Raw genomic sequence first — 21,214 nt, forward strand, 5'->3', positions numbered from 1 at the left:
TGGGTGTTGGTTTTCTTTTTTTTTTTTTTTTTTTTTTTTTTTCTCCACTCCTTCCTTCCCTCCCCCTGAAGCTGGCTGGGGAGGTGATATTGCTCAAACTCGATATTGGCTGTCAGCCCACAATGACACACAGCCAATGAGTCCTAGCTCCACTCCTTTGTTTCCTCCCCTTTCTCCTCCCTGAATATATAATGCTATTTGTGAGGCAGTGGAACTGAGATGTTTTTCCATCTTCTTCATGTTATTCCTTCAGTTTCTAAAACAGACTGAAAAGAACTATAAGAGGAACCACAGAGGTTGTTTGAAGAGGTCTTGGGCATAACTTGGAGTTTAGGGTTTGACCTTCTGGAAGATTAGTTTAGGAAACTACACAGTGCACAAAGAAAGGGTGGAGAACAATGTAGAACGAAATGTAGAAACATTGCAACAGGTCCTAGTGACATGAGTTGCTACCATTTTTGTGGCTTCATAAGTGTTACACGGATTTTCCTTGCTTGAAAATTTAGCACAGAAACACATTTTCCTTTTCCAGTTAGTAAATAGAAAGGCAATATGTTAAAGTATTAGCTTTATTGAAGTTGCAAGTTCTGATTTCCCTTAATGCAGTGTCAGTATGAGACTGATAGTTATCAGAAGAAATAGCTGTACACTGAGATGCACAAGTGCAAGCCAAATTTTCCATACAAATCCCATTGGAACACCTATCCATATTACAATGGCATACAAACTTCTTGGTTGCTTAAGCAAAATTTTTCTGTTAAAAACACTAATGCTCTAATGAGCTCTATATTGAATATCAGCATTCTGGTTTATATGAAATCACACTATAGCTATTCATAAATCCAGGTAGATTTGATTTTTTTAAAAAATATTCTCCACCCCCCTCCCACTGCAGGTCTCTACTTGTGGAGGGAAGTACAACACAGGCAAACATCGCACCCTCAGAAACAAGCAGCTCTGCAACCTTGAACATTAGTATGTGTTTGCCACAAAGCCCCAGTGTTTGCCTGAAGAATGACGTAGTTTCACCATTTTTTTTGGCTCATGTAGTGACACCTTTAGCCTTTATATGGACACAGTGAGATATCTGATTTGCCCTCTCTCAGAACAACACTGTCTTCATGAGGGCACTTCCTAAGAGAGCCTGTCTCCTCTATATCTACATGCCAGGATCAATGCCTGTAGGAAATCTTTTAACACCTTCCATGCTGCCAGGGGCAGAACTCTGACTGTCAGCAGAGAAAGATGTGACAAAGCTGAGGATACAGTCTAAATTAAAGCCTTGTGCTTGCATTATTCTGTCCTCTTTAATATTCCCCTGCCTGAGACCTATCTTTTTACTGAAGAATGCTGTGGAACAATGCTTACTTTGCCTTCCATTTCTCGTGTCCTAGCAGGAAAATGAACCCTATGGTGTACTAAAGTTTCTGCACCATAAACAGCTCTTTTGTAATTAAATATATTTTCTAATACTCTCTTGAGACCAGGAAGGTGACATGCTAAAAGTCTTCTTCAGGGCCACAAAGAAAATCAGAGTTTAAACCCTGTCAGTCCTGGTCTCAATAGAAGCTGTCACAGGTAGGAAAGTACATGGAAGGGTTTTTTCCCACTGTCATCTCTGATACAGTCTGACAGACTATGAGAGAAAACCTGAAGGAAGTCTTCTTGAGAAAAATACTGCCTGACACTTAGAAACCACTTCAGATAATCCCCTTCAGACTACCTTGCACTCCTAAGTCTTTCAAAAAATATTTATGTATTTCCAGGTGGCTAATAACTAGTATGTGCCCTTCTAGTGCTTCTGAGCCAATATCAAGCACAAAGATTACAAGCCCTAGTAGACATTGTGTAGACTGATGAGAAAAAAAGAGAATGGATATGCTGGTTAACTTTTCCATTTAATTGAGGAATGGGAGCTTTTTCAAACAAGAATATGGAACAAGCGATCAAGCCAGATAATGTCACTGTAAGGTTCAGTACACGCAGAACCATGACACTGACTGTGCAATGCAGTAATGCAGCAATGTTAAAAAGATGCTAAAGACTACATACTTTCGTCATCAGCGCTATGTAATCAGAATTTGGTGATAATTACACTGCTAAAGATTATATATATATAGTGGTATCATGTGTCCTTAAAGAGTAACAGAAATAAGTCTGTATTCTGAGAAGAATGCAGTGTACTTGCATTCACACAAGCAGCACATCTGCCCTATTAAAAAATCAAGTCTTTGCCTGTACTAATTATTCTATGGCAAACTTGTTTATTATCCAGGTTACACACCTGTTTCACTGTGTCAATGTTTGAACAGACAGTATTGCCAACTCAGCTTTCCAGCAACCCAGCTACTTTTGGAATTATTTCTTTTCTTTAAGCTCTTTTCAGAGTAATGTAATGCAGCCATAGGCCTGTAGCTGGCAAGAGGCTGTCTGCAGGGGTGAGCACCCTGGTAGAGGTGGCTACGTCTAAACATTACTTTCACAGTGATTTACTTTCACAGTTACTTTGACATTACTCCCCTGTGAAAGTTTCGCATAGCCTGTGAAATTTTTGGCTATGGACAGCATGATTTTGATATGGGTGTTGAAATCAGGAAGACTGGGACATCTTTGGTGTGCATGGAATGAGAGGAACACCAAAGACTTGGTTCAGGGGAAAAGATGCCAGTAAGGAGGCAGGTGTGGGGGCTTCAGGAAAACAGGAGACAAGAGGCAAGAAGAGACAGAAATCATGCAGGGTACAGAAAACTTTGTGACGAAGTCACTCAGCAACAGCATGAAACAGCAAGTAATTTTCTGGCATCCACTGTCCTTCGTGTTGCCACTCATACTAATGGTACGTGGGGTTTATCTTCCCTTGTACTTTGTAGGACTGGCCACACAGGCAGGGTTTCCCATGGGAGTTCTGTGCCTGAGGATGCACCATCTCTTCTCCCCTCCTTGTTGTTCCTTGCCCTCCTCTGCCTCTGGCATGGGAAGAACTGCAAAGATCCCAGGCTGAGGATAAGGACAGGGAAGTGGGAAGGGGTAAGGGGCAGCTGAGCTAAAGAACAAGTACTCTCAGTTATTGGTACAGACTACAGTAGTGATTGCTGATCCACTTTTTTAGTGAAGAGATAAATAATTTAATACAGGAAGGATTCCTAACTATTTTTTTAAAGTTTTGAGGCTGTGAGAATTGTTTATTTAAATACATACCTTACTAAACACAGGGAATGAAGTTTTTTCTGTATGAACTCTGGCTTTTTTCCTTCTTAATGAGGAAAATAATATACAGACTCTTGAAAGATAAAAATCTTTATAGCTTACACAAATCTCTGCAACATCGCTGCGAACTAGATATTTAAGTTGTAAGAGAGCCTAAATGTTCACTGTTGTGCCTTTTATAGCATGGAAACAGAAAATGGTGGTCAGCTATAGAAGAGATGGGTAACACTAAAACAAAAACATAAAGCATTTTCTCTCACAAGCTTATGACAGAGAAAGTGAATTTTGTGCTTGAATGGCTTCTGATGTTGGCTTTTACATTTGCAATTACCATACAAAAGTTGATAAAAATATAAATTTAAAAAAATTAAAGACAACCACAAGCTGTCTTTTCAGATGGCTTGGCTGTAACTTAAGACTTCATTTGTGGTTTTGTTTTCTTGAATTTGACAATGCAAGTATTGGATTTTTATAGCAGAAATTATTTTATTTGCTGTCCTTGTTATATTCAACCTTTCTGTCAAAGGATCTGTCAGTCCTGCATTGAAATTCTGAGTGAAGACTGTGGATGGATGACTTTAAAATCAATTGAAAGCCTGGCTTAAATTTTGGGTAAATTTTTTAAATGGCTAAATTTTTTAGAGTTGCTTATGTTTCTTCAGGTTGATGAGTGGTTTTTTTCCTGCGGGTTTTTAGCCTTATCATTTTGATACTGATTTTGCCTTTACTTTCATACTAATAAAGTGAATGGGAAGAGAGATAAACTGTAGTACATCTGAGAAAGAAAGATGAAAGAAATGGATGAAAGAATTTTAGACATTACATGGGCACAAATAGAAATATGAAAAAGTTAAAGCTTCCCTCTGCACTTCAGTGAAGTACCACTAATCTAATCAACACTTTTGTGTTTGGAATGGAAAAAAACATTTGAAGTTGGAAGAATGTCCAAGTATAATATGCATCCACATGAAAAACATGTGGCTTTTTGTGCCCCAGGACACTGCTGCCTGCGTGATGGGGTTAAAGTCTAACCAGAGCAGATCATCAGAGTGGATCCTGCCTCCTCCTCCCCTCTCCACACCGTGCTGCATGTTTCCTGTTTTCTGTACTCTGCAGTCTTGCATAAGTGTCTCAAAGTCCAGCTTGTTCATCCCTATCTAATCAGAGGTATTGTTTATTAAGTGGTTTGTTTTCCCTATTCACCCACAGCCCTCACCCCACTGCAGAGAGCCTGGCCTTTAACCCTGCTGAAAGAAATCACCTGTGTATGTGGCTCCACAGCATGGTCAGCAGACATGCAGGTCAGGGAGGGCATGGAGGGTGCTGAGCAGAGCTTAGTAGGGACCCCATGAGAACTGAGGGGGGTTGCATAGGGAGGGTTTGTTTGCTCTTCATGCTTTGTGTCTTAAAGCTGGGCTGCAACAAACACCATGACTAAGAATGAAAAAAACAGTGAGCATTAACATTATTTTTATCAAAACCTTAATAATACTTTTAGCCTTTAAGTCAGGCTGCCAGTGGCAACCTTTCTGGACTGGGCAAAACAGCTGTGACAGGACATGAAGCTAAATGCAGTAATGACACTTGTCTTCGTGCCTTTCTGTTGACATTGTGTTTTTTAAAAAGTGAGTAGGCAAACAAATGGCTGCTTTGATGAGAGAAACTTAACTGTTCATTACCTGCTTATCTAGGCAGCACATAATCCCCCCAGAAAGCACACTTAGGTGCTGCATAGAATCACAGAATGGTTTGGGTTGGAAGGGACCTTAAAGATCATCGAGTTCCAACCCCCTTGTATGGGTAGGGACACCTCCTACCAGACAAGGTAGCTCAAGTCTCCATCCAACCTGGCCTTGAACACTTCCAGGGAGGGGGCAGCCACAAGTTCCCTGAGCAGCTTGTTCAGTGTCACCACCCTCAAAGAATGTCTTCCTAATGTCTAACCTAAATCTCCCCTCCTCAGGTTTTATATCATTTCCCCTTTTCCTCTCACTACACACCCATGTCAAAAGCCCTTCCCCAGCTTTCTTGTAGGCCACCTTCAGATACTAGAAGGTTGCTATAAGGTCACCTCAAAGCTTCCTGTTCTCCAACAGCCACCTCTGGGCTCAACAACCCCAACTTCCTCAGCCTGTGTTCATAGGGGAGTTGCTCCATCCCTCTGATCATTTTAGTGGCTCTCATCCGGTCATGTTCCAGAGTTCTATGTCCTTCTTATGTTGGGGAGAAGTGGACACAGTACTCCAGGTGGGGTCTCACAAGAGCAAAGCAGAGGGGGAGAATCCCCTCCCTCAACCACTGTCTGTGCTTCTTTTGATGCAGCCCACGACCCAGTTGGCTTTCTGAGCTGAAGGCACACATTGGTGGCTCATGTAAGCTTCTGAATCACCCTCATTCCTAAGTCCTTCTCCTCAGGACTTTCCTCCATCCTTTCTCCTCCCAACCTGTATTGGTGCATGGGATTGTCTTGACCGAGGTGCAGAACCTTGCACTTGGCCTTGCTGAACTTCATGCAGTTTGCATGAGCCCACTCCTCAAGCCTGTCAAGGGTACACGTTAGCATTGGCATACAACTTGCAAAATACTAACTACAGCAGATGTCTAAGGTGGACTAGTTGGCTGAAAAGACCAGAGTAGGTGCAGTTTCTCCACTGCTGGAGGAATACTGGGCACCATGGCAAGAATTCAAAGAGAAAGTAGGTACTGAGATACAGTAGGCCAGAGGCTTACTAACAGGACAAGAAAACATAATGGTGCTTTTCTTCTGCAGCATTTAAAAATCTTGGGAATGTGGCACTGGTAATGGACATAGATACTGCTGAGCCTACAGATGGATAAATAAAGTGGCTGATGGAGCAGATTCTCTCAAAACGTGAGCTGTCAGGACAAATTGTTTGTGGAAATGAAAGTTAGTCTAGCAACAGAGACACATGCAGTGAAGCACAGACCATGGAGTATCTAATTCTATATGCATTTTTGACAGATGTTATACTGAAGATCATTCAGAACCATATGTTGGATCTTGCCATCTGCTGAAATTGAATATGACATCTCTAAAGCTGGTGTAGAAATAAAAAAAAACAAACCTTAGCTTTGGGAAAAAACTGCCAGTGTCTTTGTAACTACTAGTGTCTCCCACATAAAATTACCTTTTCTGTTTTGTGAGATATATAGCCTTTCTATAGGAAAGTACATTAAGGTTAAATTCCAGCACATAAGGGTTTAATTAATCTCAGTGTCCCACTAAATTGCCTCACTACTGGATTGGAGAAGGGCCTGAGCAATCTGGTCTAGTAAGACCTGCTTTGAATGGGCAATTGGACCAGGGACCTTCAGAAATACTTTTCAACCTGAATTGTTGTAGGTTCCAAATTTTTACATCCATGCAGATGCAGGCAAATGCACAAACACAGAATTATCCTCCTTAGTCAAATATAGCAAGGAAAGAGATGGACTTGCCAGTCAGGAAAGCAAACAGGGACATACAGAAAGACATAGCAACAATTTTAATAGAAATGTTATTTTTTTATTATTTGGTAGAAAATCTGCTTGTAAATATCTTGAGAAAAAAAGTAATTCATCCAGTCAAACTGCTGTTGAGATATTCAGTCGGGCAATTCACAGCTCCTCACAATGGAGAGGAAGGCTTTTTCCTTCTCTCTTCAAATGCAGTGCCCTCTCACTATGACACCACTGTAGCCAGAAAATCCTCTGGAGCTTCTAATCTGAGACATCAGTTTATGCTGATTTCAGCATGAAAGCAGTTTCCTCTTTATTTCAAAAATGGTCACTACATTTGTATTAATGTGAACAAAGCCAAACTCACAAGGCTGCATTTCAAGGAGTTAATGCTAGGCATGGAACCTAATGTAGCCTGAGATTGGGCAGCTCAGCTCCACTCCCCCTGACAAGAGAGGGAAAGTTCTTGTGTGCTTGAATCTGCACTTTTAGCCTGAACTGTGGAACAAAATCCAATGGGGGTTAAGAACTCACAGTAACTTCCCATTTTCTGTCCCAAGGGGAAAGTACACTTCTCTGACTTGTCATTTCTCATGAAAACATGAGAAACAAAAATCAATGTATTTGGGAAAGTCCAGAGGCAGGAGAAGAAATAACGTTTGCCTGAGATGCCACTGATGGCATGATGGACACTGAACAAGTACCTGAGTCACCTGGAAATGGCCTGCAGCAGGCTCAGTACAAGAAGCATATATGGTCTAAAGGTGAATTGGGAACTTGAGATCCAGAAGGACCTTAAGAATTTATTAACTTTCTCCTTGAATTCCTTCAAGGTTTACCTGAAACTATCTCACAGGCAGGTTCAAGTTCTAGGCTCTCTGCATCTTGATTGGTTCACCAGTCAAATTCTCTCATCACTTATGCCTGAAAATTGTCTTACAGGTTAGAAGGGATGCCTCAAATTCATTTTCTTAACTTTCAGCTGTGAAGTTCAAAGTAATTATTTACCTCCTCATGACTTCTGAGATGACAAAAAAAAGAACTACTGGGCAAAAAAGGAAAATAACTTCAAGACAAACAGATAAATAATTTCCCAAATGAAAATATTTATTAACTTCATATAGTTAGTTTCTTTTCTTCTCTTTTTCTCTTCTTTTCTTTTTCTCTTTTTTCTTTTTCTCTTTCTCTTTTTCTTTTTCTCTTTTTCTTTCTCTTTTTCTTCTTCTCCTTTTTTCATTTCCCTGTCCCATTTATTGTATGGTGCTCTGAGATATTTTTTTTTGCAAGACTGAGTATGAATAGGCACTCATAAATAGAACAGGGCATTATCCTGGATTTTTACTGTACAAAGATAAAGAGTGAAGAGAAAGGACACCACAATAAACAACACTGAAGTTGTATTTCCCCACACGCATAGGCACTTAGTGGAATACATATACAATGACACTCAAATCCTTCCATCTCTAATCACATGCCTCAGAAACACTGGCCCAGGTTGCGCAGGGAAGTTGTGGCTGCCCCCTCCCTGGATGGCCAAGGCCAGGCTGGATGGAGACTTGAGCAGCCTGGTCTGGTGGGAGGTATCCCTGCCCATGCAGAGGGGTTGGAACAAGGTGATCTTTAAGCTCCCTTCCAACCCAAACCATTCTGTGATTCTACATTATGAAAAAACCTGAGAATAGGTTTGCCCACCTACCACTCTGGTATCTCTGGGGTTTGTAGCAGATAGTGTTTGGAAGACTTTGGCTCAGGTGTACTAGCACTTTACCCTTGAGGCAAAGCAACTGTCGACTTTGGGAAAGAAGAAAGTAGATAACAGACATAAGAAGACCTTGGTAAAAGAATAGAGTAGCACATGTTTTGCTTTTTAGGAAGACTGGATTAACTAGTTAGAGGAGGCTCTGCTTTGCGTGAACAATTAGTCACAGCCTCTCAGCTTGCAACATGTATGATCAGGTCATAATAACCAACTATTAAATAGCACAAATATGCCTGTACTTGTGAACAATATAATGACAAGGATAAAAATAGAGGTGTTTCATCAATAAACTACTGATGCTCAAAAAGGACCCCTGGGTGTCAGTCATTCATTGCCGTGGCTGGGGCTTTCAGCAGCTGGGAACAAATCATGGTTCTGGCTGTGCAAATCTTCCTGTGTCCTCTGACAGGAGCGATGCTTTGCCTCTGGAGTGACATGGAGCCCCCAAGAGGTTTTCACTCACATCTGATTTCCAAAGGTGTTATAGAAGCATCCTAACTGATTAGTAAAAGCAGAGCACTTCTTTGTGTTGTGAAGCCATTTTTAATTGGCTAACTTGCATTATGCATTTGTGTTGTGTAATGATATCCATCACATGCTTACAGCTGGAGGTTTGCAACATTCTTTGCTTTAATCTCTCAGGAGTTTTATGTCCTTCATATCCACAGCCAAACTTGTTAAGAGCTTAAGGCATGAATCACCTGGGAGAGACTAGGGGAAAGAAAATTCACAGAATCACAGAATGTTCAGCTTGGAAGAGATCTCCAAGATCATCCAGTCCAACCTTTGACCAACACCACGGTCAACTACAAAACCATGTCCTTAAGGACCAGGTCCAAATGCCCTTTAAATGCCTCCAGGGATGGTGACTCCACCACTGTCCTGTGCAGGACATTCCAATGCCTGACAACCCTCTCAGTGAAAAAATGTTTCCTAACATCTACCCTAAACCCTCCCTGGCACAGCTTCCATCCATCCCATCATTCAAAGCAGATCTCTTCTTTAACCAAAAAAATCCCCAAAAAAGAACTCACTGACCAAAACTTGACAAAAATACTATACATGGTTCATTCTAAAAACAGGAATATGTTTTTAAAAACAGGACAGCCAAACTCCATATGTAAGTGAATTTGATACAAAGCCCCCTGAAGGTGGGCTTTTCACTAAACATAAACATTTTGGTGCCAATTTTGATTCTGTGTGAGATCTCTGACATCTGTGTGGTTTTATATTAACTGTGCCCACAACTGTGGTACAAAGTACTTACCCTAAATGCCTAACAAACAGAGCACATGAAGTCAATGGCTCAGTACTAAAGTGTCCCCTTTATGCATTGTGCTATTGTTACTTGGTTTTATGAACAACTAACTTTGCTTTTTGGGGGCATTTCACCTACTGCAGTGAATGAGGCTGAGCTGTGAATTGCAGCTCCAAAATGAAACAAGGATCCTGCACAATAGCAGCACATAATGTAATCTTTTCCTTGCCTCTGTGCTGATAGAAAGTCAAGGTAAATTCATGTTGAATGCCTAAGTCAAATCAGCAGCTGGTAAGGCCTCTTTTAATGACTTGGATCCCCTACAATCAATAGTGGTGACCAACAAACACAGTAGTCTTTCTTGTTTATAATGTCTAATATAGAGATGAAAATGTGCATTTGCAACCTGGCTGTTACATTAAAGACTGCTATTCTGTTGCTCCTTCCTACTTTCAGAATCTTTGAAAGCCTCTGCCCCAAACATAGTGGGAAGAGTGGAGGTGCAGAAAAGATCTTTGAGGGGAGAGAGAGGCTTTATAAAATTTTATAAAATCTAGGTGAAATTTGTGGGAAAATTCATGTAAACCACTGCTGCTTTTGAAAGATCTGCTCAAAACCACAGTTTTGAAACACAGAGGTCAAAGATCAGACCTTAGTAAGGATGGGAAAACATAGGCTTTTCCTCCTCATTACACTGAATGTGAAACATTCACTTTGGCCAACATTTGTTGCCCTGAAGGGGTGATTTCTGCAACACATGTAAAGGCAAGTAGGCAGTATAGCTGTTTACTTTGGTCTGAGAGCTCTTCCCTAGGAATGACTGAGTAGAGGAGAATCCACAACCCTCAACTGGAACCCTCCACTCCCCTCCCATGTGGCGCATGGTAGTCATATATGAAATATATATCAAATAGGGTCTGCATGTATGTAAGTTTACTTTGTAAGAAACCTTTTGGTTTTTAAGAGTTATTCTTTGTCCACCTGGAAGCACAGAACGCCCAATGAGAGTCATACTGCATCTTGCACTCTGTCTCTCTGCCTAGTGCCAACACCTCCGGGCTTCATGTCTAGTAAAGGTATAAACAGATCACAGCAGCTTTGGGTTGTCATTTAGCCGAAGGCTGGAATACATCCCCACGTGCCGGACCAGGTTGGGTTCCACCACGTAGGCGTTCTCCCCCTTGGCACGGAGCAGTGAGTAGAGGGCAGTGTCTTTAGCAAAGCCTTGGCGGCAGCGCAGCCCCTTCAGGTAACCCGAGGCACGGAGGGCAGAAGGAGCAGGGAAGAGCATGGCAGGCGTGCAGCATTCGGTGACAGGCACGATGTTGTACAGAGTGGGGGACAGCCGGCGCAGCTCCAGCAGGTAGTGCCGTCCCACCAGCTCTGACAAGGCCATGCTGTACACAGCAAAGAAGATGACCACGAGCCAACTGAGGCTGGAGTGCCCCATTACCCAGGAGTACATGCAGGCCAGCACAGGACCCAGAAACATGCCCAGCCCTAGCCACTCCAGGATTCTCATGGGTTCAGGGTTGAAGTAGTGCTGAAGCCTCTCAGGATGGTAAAGCTTGAAGTAGAGTGCATCTCTGAGGTATGGTTTGGAGAACCGGTTCAATAAGAGGTGCTGCAAGACAGCAAATATCTCCTCCTCTGGCACAGCATCATCTTCTACTATGAGGACATATTCTGGGTTGTACACCAACAGTGACTGCTCAAGGCAATAGACATAGTCCTGCTTCTCCTTCTCAAACTGGGTCACTCTGGGGTCAAGGGTCCCCCCAGTTTTGTCACGACTGACCACAGGGAAGAAGCTACTCAGCAGCATGGCATCCTGATGGCTGCTGGGGTCTGACTCCACATTACAGAGGAGGATGCGGTGGCTCCTGCAGTGTGCACCACACTTCTGGAGGAGGTGGTGGAAATGGGAGGCCACCTGCAAGACATAGTGGAAATCATTTTGCCTCTGCACAGTGATAATGGTGATCAGCAACAAGGGCTGGAAGGCGTCACTGTCAGAGGCCTTGGAGGAGTTTGGTGCCTGTAGGTTCTCAAAGTAATGGAGGGCAGCCTGACCCTCCTGCTGGTTCTGCTCCAGGAAATCCTGGCTCATGGAATTCAGGTGCCAATGCCGCAAATAGAAGTAAGAGTGGAGGAGCCGGTGGCACAACAAAGGTGCAAGCACGCTGAATGTCACCACAGTCAGTGTGAGGAGATGGATAAAAGGACTGGACCAACGGCACCACCTCCCACAGAGCTGCCAGGCTTGGTGTAACATGGCTGCTGCAGGAGGACAGCACCCCTGCTCTGTTCATGTCCTCATTCCTTCACTTCCAATGCGTCCTCCCTGGATTGCAAGGTGGATCACTGGGGCAGTGTCTGCCAAGCCTGCACAGCTTGTCCAAACCTAGAGAGGAAGAAAAAAGATTGTTAATGAAACAGGAACTGTCAGAATGTAAGACCACAATTTGAGCTAAGGGCTAGTCACCAAATAAGCCAAAATAAAACTCTTCACCTGAGAAGTCCCTTGGAATGGGGGTATCACAGAATTGTCACAGGAGGTTAAGGAAAGATGACCCAAATTTAGTTTCAAAAAAGTGTCCCTAAGGCCTTTTCAGCATGTAGGAGCTCTGATCAGGCCTAGCTAGACAGGATTCTGTTGTATTTGTTACTGTGCTTGGAACACATACAAACCAGACAGTACAGATGCAGGATGTGTGGAAATCCCTTTCTGTTACAGGCGGACAACTTAGATACCACTATCTGGTCAGAGTCACACAGCAAGACTTGGGTCACAGCCAAGAACCAAAGCCAGACTTCTTGTATCTTAGCCTAGCACATATCTGAGAGATAAACTTTTACCTCTGTGGAATGAACCATGCTTCCCTTCTGTTGCTCACACACTTCCAAACACATGCTTTTTCACTTTACCCCCTAGAGTGTGAAGCAAGATAACAAAGACACTGGTTTGCTTCACTAAAGACACATGCACACCACGCGTGATGTGTGTCTCTCTCTCAGATGTCTCCTGTTTAGGCCCTCTGAAATACTCAGTGACATCAAGATTAAATTGCAAAAGAGCCACCGACTCATATTAGTTATTTAGAAGTTTATAATTTACAAGTCTTTTAATTTAAAACTGAAGCATTTATATAAACACACATACACATTGTGTACTCACACTTTAAGCAAACATCCACCTTCACAAAAATTAGACTTGGCTGTATTTGGTTCTCTTGTTCTGCTTCTCTGGGCTGCCATGAACACTTAACAGCCTGGCTGTCAGGAGCTTACACAAAATCAGGGCAACTAGGCTGTTCAGGTGAACTCCCTTGTGCCAGAAATTCCCCTTTTCAGTCTGCTGTTTGACTCTCCCTCATCTTTTGCATTGCCTCTGCTTTTGAAGTGACTTATCTGTGCCCCCACTCCTCAAGCTGACTGATAGTTCCCCACTCAGTGTAGTTTCTCCTACTTTTTACTTTCTGCCTTCACCAAGTTCTGATCAACAACGTGTGCCCCCAGACCAAAATGTTATCCTTATTCCTTCTCTGCACTTTCATCTGAAGCAGCCTAAGCAACGATGCATGGAGAAATGGAGAGAAATCAGAACTGTGGCTTTTCTTCGCTGCCTCAAGAAAACGGACCATGTAGAAGCAATGAGTCAGAGGGACAACGAGCAGGGACTAATTCTGGGACTTCAAAACTGCCTTTATTACTGTAGTTACAGATTTCCCATATTTGCCATGAAGAGAATGGCCACATGGGAATCTGACAGTATTATATGAAAGGCCTTTTACTAAGATTAATGGAAAATATGCAAGAGTTATTCCAAATATTTGTGAGAAACCATGCACTATATGGCTGTGAGATCTCAATCCATCCTTGAATAGACTGTGGTATCAGTGTTGTGCTGTCTTGTGATTCATGAAAACACAAGAATTCAAAGATTTAGTATAATTAATTACAGGTAACAAATTTACACATTCATGCACAAAATCTGCCATATTTTCTGATCTAGATCTTTATTTCTTTCTCATTACACAATTCTACTTAACTGACATTGCTTTGCATCAGTGGACCTTGTAAAGACCCTAAAGGTGATGCCTGCGTTTCAGCTGCCAGATCCAACCCATGATGATTCAGGATATGAATGACCTGAAAACCATCAGATGTAATGACCTGGCATTTAAATGCACTTATGCATCCAAAATCTAGGGCTTTCCTTTTTCTTCTTTTCTGCTAACCAGTCACAGTCATTAAAGGAACACACAAATACAGAATCCTATCCTGCAACTCATGCTGACATATTTTTGAGCCTCTTCCTGATGTGAGGAGCATTTTGGGGCCTATTGCTGAGCTGGTAACTTGAAACTGAGGACTAAAGTGGGAAAATGAAGAAAAGCTTGAAGACAGTTTAGTTCTCAGAGAGTAAAGAAACTTATTTTCCATCTGCCAGCTATGCTGGACATCTGAGCTATAAAAACCATGAGCAATACAAGGGAAGCTTAACTGAGATCTTGCTCTTCTGCAGCAGTTCTTGTCCAAGGGCCAGGCTTACCTGCACCAGGAGAAGATGCTCCCCAGGTCCCTACAAAGGACTCCCCTTGGGTACTGCAGCTCAGTTCTCCACCCCACTGCTGCTGGGAAAGCTGTGCTGGGACTCCACCTGCTGGTACCTCTGCTTTGGAGCTGTGGTGCAGCCCTACAGCCCCAAGCCACCCACGCAGCCCACAGTGACATCTCCACAACTGCTTCTCACTTACCCAGGCTTCACCTCATCAGTGACACAACTCGAGATCTTAGACCTCTTACTCTGGTTTTGCAACTCAAAAACACCTCAAGGGAAGCAACCATCAGAGGGCCACTTCTTCGCTTCAGATCTTCCACTTCCTGGGCTGCTTGTGCTCACAGTGACTGCCAGGCTCTTTTACCAGACCATTTGCAGAGGAAAAGGCTACTGTCACTATACAATGGAATAACCACAGAGGCTAAAAATGGTCAGGAAGCTTATTAAATGGGTCAAATACTCTAGTTCATACCAAAAACAAGCTGAAGGAGACAGAAAAGAAGGGAGATAGTGACCTTCACCCCACTTCTTGGCTGTAACATTGGGAACCCGAGTTCCAAATCTAGAGAGAAATTTCTTATTTCTACAAAGGTGAAGTTTGATCTTATCTGTAGGACTCTATAGAGTTTCTGTTTATCCTGTTTTCTAGTCATTAGGAGGGTTCTGACTTTATAGAAACTGTTCTGTTTTCAGAAGCTGTTGGTACTGTCACTTCCATTTTTCCCATTCTAGGGGAAAAAAATCTAATTTGTACTTATGTATTAAAGTGACATTTCTGAGCTAAAATGAAATTTGCAGAGAAAACAAGAAGCAGAATTGGATTTTATACTGCTTTAGAAAAACATGTATGAATCCTGAGTAGTAACTATTCTGCAACCATATAAATACTTGCAGCAGAGGTCCCTTTCAAATATGCCCTGTGTACAACAGAGCAACTGCTTAAATAGATTTGGAAGCTATGACAATAAAGCTATGTATTTGGCTGGGCATTTTGCTTAGATCCTCATGATGAAGATTCCTTCCTGAAACACCTGGTTCACCTGATTCAAATCTACATTCCCATTTTCATTAGTGCCCTAAATACATGGCTGAATTAAAACTGTTCAGGAAAAAAATTATCTCTGCATTCTCTGAGAACAGTAGAAAAATGAGTAATGGGTTTGTTGGAGTGCACAATACTGTCTGCTGTGCTGGTGACAGGAAAGAAAGCAGATTTTCTGTCTGCTCTGAACTTCTCTCCACAAAGGTATTACTAGAGGCAGACATTTCTGGAACAAAGCTTCCAATATGCTTCAAAGCTGTGAAATTTTAGTAGTCTCCTGGATAGCTAATGAAAGAGAGGGCATCTCTGTCTTTTGCTCTGCAGAGTATTCTTCTGTCCAACAAGATGGATTCTCTCTGGGAGAAACACACCTCCACACCAAACCCAACATCCTGCAGACAAGCTGCAACCTCAGGACTAAGCTCCTCTACTAATTACTCCTCTCTGGCAAAGACAAGAGCCTTGTCTCAGACATGGTATTGCTAGTGCACCAGAAAACCATCCTACTTGAATGTGAGGGAACTGATGCAAGCATCCCAAAGTGCCATACAGATCTCTTTCTGTTTCATACATGCATGCTGACAGCTGACTAGTATGGACAGAAATCCTCAGCTTCTGAAACCTGAGGTCCTTACCACTAACTGATCCCTTATTACTCGACCAGATGGCCAGCAAATCTGCAATTCCTCTTGTTTTCCCACAGCTTTTAGTAGGTCAGGTGCCAGATAATATTTCTGCCGTGTCCTGATGATTGTGTTGAAAGCAGCAGTGTCTTGCAGAAGGCCAAGCAATCAAAGATGTGATCATCATAACTTAGCTGCCAATCTGGGAGTCCGGCTCCCTATAGACTACAAACCATCCTGGCAGGAGCTGTACTTCTAAAAACATTCATGAGAGTCTTCACGGTAAGAGGTCAGCAGTTGTTCTTTTGACTTTACTTTAGTAGCAGACACTTAAAGCAGTTGGCATTATGTTGTTTCTAGACAAGAAATGTCAAGCCAGGCTGTCCCATTTAACTTTCATCTAAAATACTTCCTAATATGGCAAGGGCTAGCGCTGCTTGAGTTCTCTTAGAACTTATACTGTTTATTTCTTAAGGTCTATGTACTTAAGGGTATAACACTGCTATGATCTAACAGGTTAATGACAGCTTAAAGCATAAATGACCTAGGGAGGTGGAGATGGTTTGAACTTGGTCCTCTGCAGGACCTGGGTGTGTCTTGGTGACATCAAAATCAATGGCACAGCCAACTGCTTTAATGTGCCATTCCTCAGAGAGGGTGGATAAACACATGAACTTCTGCTGTCCAAGAAGATGGAATTTAAACACTGTTAGGAAAGTGAAAATGCACTGATAAACATGGTGGAGCCTTGTCTAGCTAGGAAACCTCAGAAACTGCAGAACTGCATCCTAAATGTAAATTTACTGATAGGCTGGCTGCTTTTCTCATTTAAATCTAGTTAACTTTTAAAGGTTGTTCATAAGTTCCTAGAAATCCAGGGATCACAGTTTGAAAGCTACTGAATTAAGAGGCAAGGTACACGGATGTGGCAGCTGTAAGACACTTTTGCCATTTCCCTTGAACTAAGACAGTAAAACTACACCAGTGGGGTAACAGGCTGTGAACTGTATATATATAATAACTGCAGTTATTTCCCCAGCTTCTGTCTTGCTTCTTATGCATATCAATTTTCCTTTGCCACATAAATCTGAAGGGAGACGGTTCTCAACACCTGCTGCCTTTCACCTGGCTGCCTCACTGCTGTGCAATGTCATGGGAATGACAATGTTCTTCCCCATTGCTATCAAGCAGTGGGGTCAGTATTCAGATCAAGTGGGAGTGGAAAGCAGTCTGGTGAAGAGTTCTGCAAGGTAATAGCTTAACACAGAGACTTAAGGCAAGGCTTTTGTGAGGAGTCCTCTAGAAGATTACACCAGAGGTTTACAGAGCCTTAACGGGCAATCTCTATCTGAATCCTTTTTTTGTGCCACAGGTGAAAAAAGGAATATGCTCTTAAAGAATTTGGTAATGATACGTATAAAAACTGCTGCATATTTTCACAGAGACTGGCTGTGGAGTCCTCCAAAATCTTGATGGTTTTGGTTTGAGTCCACTTCTGCTTTAGTATAAAATTTACACCCCCATTTGTTAAAAAAAAAAAAAAAAAAAAAAAAGGGTTAGACAAAGCTGTTACTAACTGTGGCACCAGCTATTATCTTTTCCTGTGTGCTTTTAGCATCTCAGAGCTAAATGTGCATTAACTCATAAGAGGTGCTATAGATAATTTGTATTCTAACTCTTTGTGACAGTCTTTTGCTAAAGTACGACCAGGCCCCCTGCATGCAAGACACTGTACACAAATATAGTAAACGCAACTTCTACCTCAGTGGACCTTCAGCTAAAAAACGTAAAAGACAGGAAGGAACCTGATTTTCCCAGATATATAGCAAATCATCCTGATTTTGTTGTCATGAATTCAGGACTGGCATTTTATGGTTTAATCATACTGGTGCTCTACACAGGTGTATTATTTCTGGAATAGCTACTGAAAAAACAGCTACTAAATGTGGTATGCTGAAGTAATAGCAACTCCTTGCGAGCTAAAGCATTCTGAATAGACAAAGAAAAAGAATTCTTGGTCTTGGAGAAGTCTATCCAGAAGGTGTTCCGGAGCAGCAGGGATGAGGTATCTCAGCCCATCTTTTGTGGAATACTCTTGCCTCTTTCTATAGGTTTTCTATCCACCTTCTCTATGCTATTGTGGCCTCGGGACTTGCTAGGGAACCTGCTGTGTCACAGTTTCCAAAAGGGCAATATTTAGATTAAATTAATTTTCTGAGTATGACTTGGGTGGGAGTGATGTGTGGGTAAGGATGCTTCAGGCATCACCAACCATGATAGCTGCCTCTCTGGCAGCTGTCCCTTCACTGGGACACATCTCATAAATAAGAAGTCTAAACCAGATGGAGCTGGATCACTAGCCTGAGCTTGGACTAGGCAACAGCTGTGGCCCCTACACTTCAGCATACACACCAAGAGGAATTTGGCCTGAGTGTCCATCACTTTATGCCACAGATCCCTGTAGCCCTCCTGAATCCACAGAGATTCCCAGTACAGCAGTGGGCTGCATGCCACAATCTCCCCTGAGCACTGACTGTTCTCAAGGGTGCTCCTCAAGGCTGAGAGACCCCTTACCTGACATCTGGCATCTATAACAAGGTAAGCAAATTTTACATCAGGCCTAATAATATGTAGTATTCTTGGGACATGTATATATCCACCTATAGCTTAAATATTATAAGTATAGTAAGTAGCAGAGCATTTGACAGCCCTCTCATCCTCATTTAAATGGTGAAATCACTCACTAGATCATCAATTATAATTTCATTCCAGCTTCATAATTATTGTTAAATAGCTGTCATTATAATTCAATTATTTTCTTATAATAATTTAATTGCTATTAAATTATTAATTATCCTTTGGTCATTCTGTAATCATTAATAAAATCTTTTAGTTAACCCCACAATGATTACTTCAGGCATGAATTACTTCAGTAATTCAGAAGAGGGAGGGAAATAAAAGGTAATAGTGTTAGCTGCCTAAGCAGAAAATACTGCAACTGCACTGTTTTGCATTTATGACTGTAAAGAATAAAACATAGTAATAAGGAAGTAGGGTATTACTTTTGTGAGCAAAGGACTTTGTTGTCCAGGCTGTGAGTTTACAGTAGGGATAGGTCTGTGTAACATTAAAAATGCAAAAACGTACCAGGTGACAGTGAGACTACTAACCTGTTAGAAAGAAAAAAATGTTTAGTCATACTGATATGATTCTTCAAAGAGACAGCCAACAGATGTTAAACAGTACTACTGACTTTTCCTCTGCATTCACTTCTGTCTTCCCTCCCTCCACCCCCTGTATGAGACAGACCATTCATCCTGCACAGAAAGTCATGGTAAATGGGATGCCCTGGTTCCTGGGGGATGGATATTGGTAATCTGTTTGAGCACAAAGGGAAGCACATGGGATAAATACAGCAGCTAAAAAATAGTCTGCTATATATAGTTAGCATTGCTCTTGTTGGACAGACAAGGAAAGCAGCAGATCTCACATGTGCAGTAGGGCATTTCTCCTGGGTTTTGTGCTTGCAAATGCTTGCTGAACCTGGTGTGCCTTTACACAGCCCACTGGCTCCACATGAACCGATTTTCACAGCAACTGCATGGGAGCAAGTCAGGATGTTCAGCCTATGAACGTGTAGCAAACATCAGTCTAGTCTTGCTGCACTATTGGGACAGCTGCTTCCTCCACAGCCCACGACTTCAAATGTCAGTAAGTTCAGTCCTGAGGTGCTCCTCCTTGCCTTTGGGAGAGATGCCAGGTAGCACAAGGTGACCCCTAAAGCACTGGGATTAATGGCAGTTACCTTAGCGATGATACCCCAAGAGGAGCAGTGTTAGGTAAGAAGTGCTGATCCCCCTCCATCTCTGCCCTCCTTGCAAAGCAGCAGAGACAGATGTCGTTTGAACTGTCCTCAACCCCCCTGTCCCAGAACAGAAGAAATTCTTGCCAAGCTGTTACCCCTACTGAGGATCCTTTGGGTAGCACCAAGCACAGGGTGGAACCTGGCTGTTATTCCTTGTTTCCTTGGAAGAGTTTAATTCACCTCGCTTGTCTCTCTAGGCCCAAACAGGCTCTGGACACCCTCTTCTTCTTGTTACCAGGTACAGCCACTTCCACACAGCAAGCACCCAACACGCCTTCGTTGGAGGGCGGCTCTCCCCTTCCCCTCTACCTCGGTGACTCAGCTACAGTAGCCAAGCCCGCCGGGCAGCCGGAATGCACGCCCTTCCGCACTGCTAATGGTCCGAAAGTTCGACCCTCTCCTCGCCCAGCCCCCGGGGTCGTTGCAGCGGCAGGACCGAACCGCCCCCAACCCCGCTCCACTCCGCCAGCCCCGCGCCTTGCCGGGACGGACCCTCGCTCCGCAGTGCTGCAGGAACGGACAAAGCCAGACCCCGGGGCAGTCCCCCGCCGCGCCCACAGGTTTACCCTTTCCTGATGGGCAGCCCGGCACCGCATCGGGAGGCTCCCGCAGTCCTGTCTCCCGCAGCCCGTCTCGCCGCCGACCTCGCCCCGCCGCCGGCTCCGCGGGCTCTCCGCCCCGCCGCTGGAGGGGAGGGGAGTGGAAGGGAGGAGAGAGCCATGCACCGCTGCTTCCTGCGTCTTCTCGCTGCTCTGCTTGTTGCTCACTTCTCTCCCGCAAAATTTTTCCCCTCCCTCTCGGATGGCGAGGGTGGGATTAATGCCCACACATGTGACTACGCCAATACAGGGATGCTCGGAAGTAGGGGAGATAGCGAGATTGGGAAACCCAAAACCAGGGAGCGGGCAGGTGTGTGAAAGCAGCCTGCAGAGCGAACTACCCCAGCCCCTGAAGGGTTCCCGCAGCGCAGACGGAATCCTTTGTTCCTGCTTTGTGTCCCGGAACGCTCCCTCGGGACCAGGGAAACCGGAGCCCGGCGGCGGCACAGAGCACTCGTTCCGAGTATGTGTGTCAGGTGTTCTTACCGGCTCTTACGGCACGGTCCGGCCCGTCCTGCTCCCCCGGTACGACTCCTTCGCTTGGTACCTGATGGCTCAGGCTCCAGCCCTGCACCCCTGTGGCAGCCGCCGGGTATCTGAAGTGGCTCCAGGGGAAAGTCAGTGCTTCAGAATGCGCTGCCGATTGTTTTATGTATGTGTCAACCATGATAAGTAAAAATGCTAAGCTTCTCCGTATTAATAAGCAATTAATTCATTATTGGTGAAGTGGGCAGGCTCATCAGCTACACCGAAATTTTGTATCATGTTTTTCAGGATCAGAACACCCTATCAAAGTGACCAAAGAGTGCCTCTGACCTGTTCACTTCTCCTCCCATTT

General features: G+C 43.3%; 1 protein-coding gene across 1 annotated transcript; it reads right to left on the reverse strand.

Annotated features, from left to right (window-relative positions):
• Positions 1–9,408: 9,408 nt before the first annotated feature.
• TMEM246 (transmembrane protein 246) lies at positions 9,409–20,422 on the reverse strand. The gene is made up of 2 exons (XM_030466693.1): positions 20,344–20,422; positions 9,409–12,087 (listed from the first exon to the last, which is right to left on the reverse strand). Exon 2 carries the CDS (start codon positions 11,956–11,958, stop codon positions 10,771–10,773), a length of 1,188 nt encoding a protein of 395 aa, XP_030322553.1. The 5' UTR covers positions 11,959–12,087; positions 20,344–20,422; the 3' UTR covers positions 9,409–10,770.
• Between the last annotated feature and the right edge of the window lie 792 nt (positions 20,423–21,214).

This window comes from Calypte anna, chromosome Z (assembly GCF_003957555.1).
Source record: "Calypte anna isolate BGI_N300 chromosome Z, bCalAnn1_v1.p, whole genome shotgun sequence".
NCBI lineage: Eukaryota > Metazoa > Chordata > Aves > Apodiformes > Trochilidae > Calypte > Calypte anna.

Coding starts and splice junctions, on each gene's coding strand:
- TMEM246 (XM_030466693.1), bottom strand. CDS start 11,958: ATGTTACACCAAGCCTGGCAGCTCTGTGGGAGGTGGTGCCGTTGGTCC.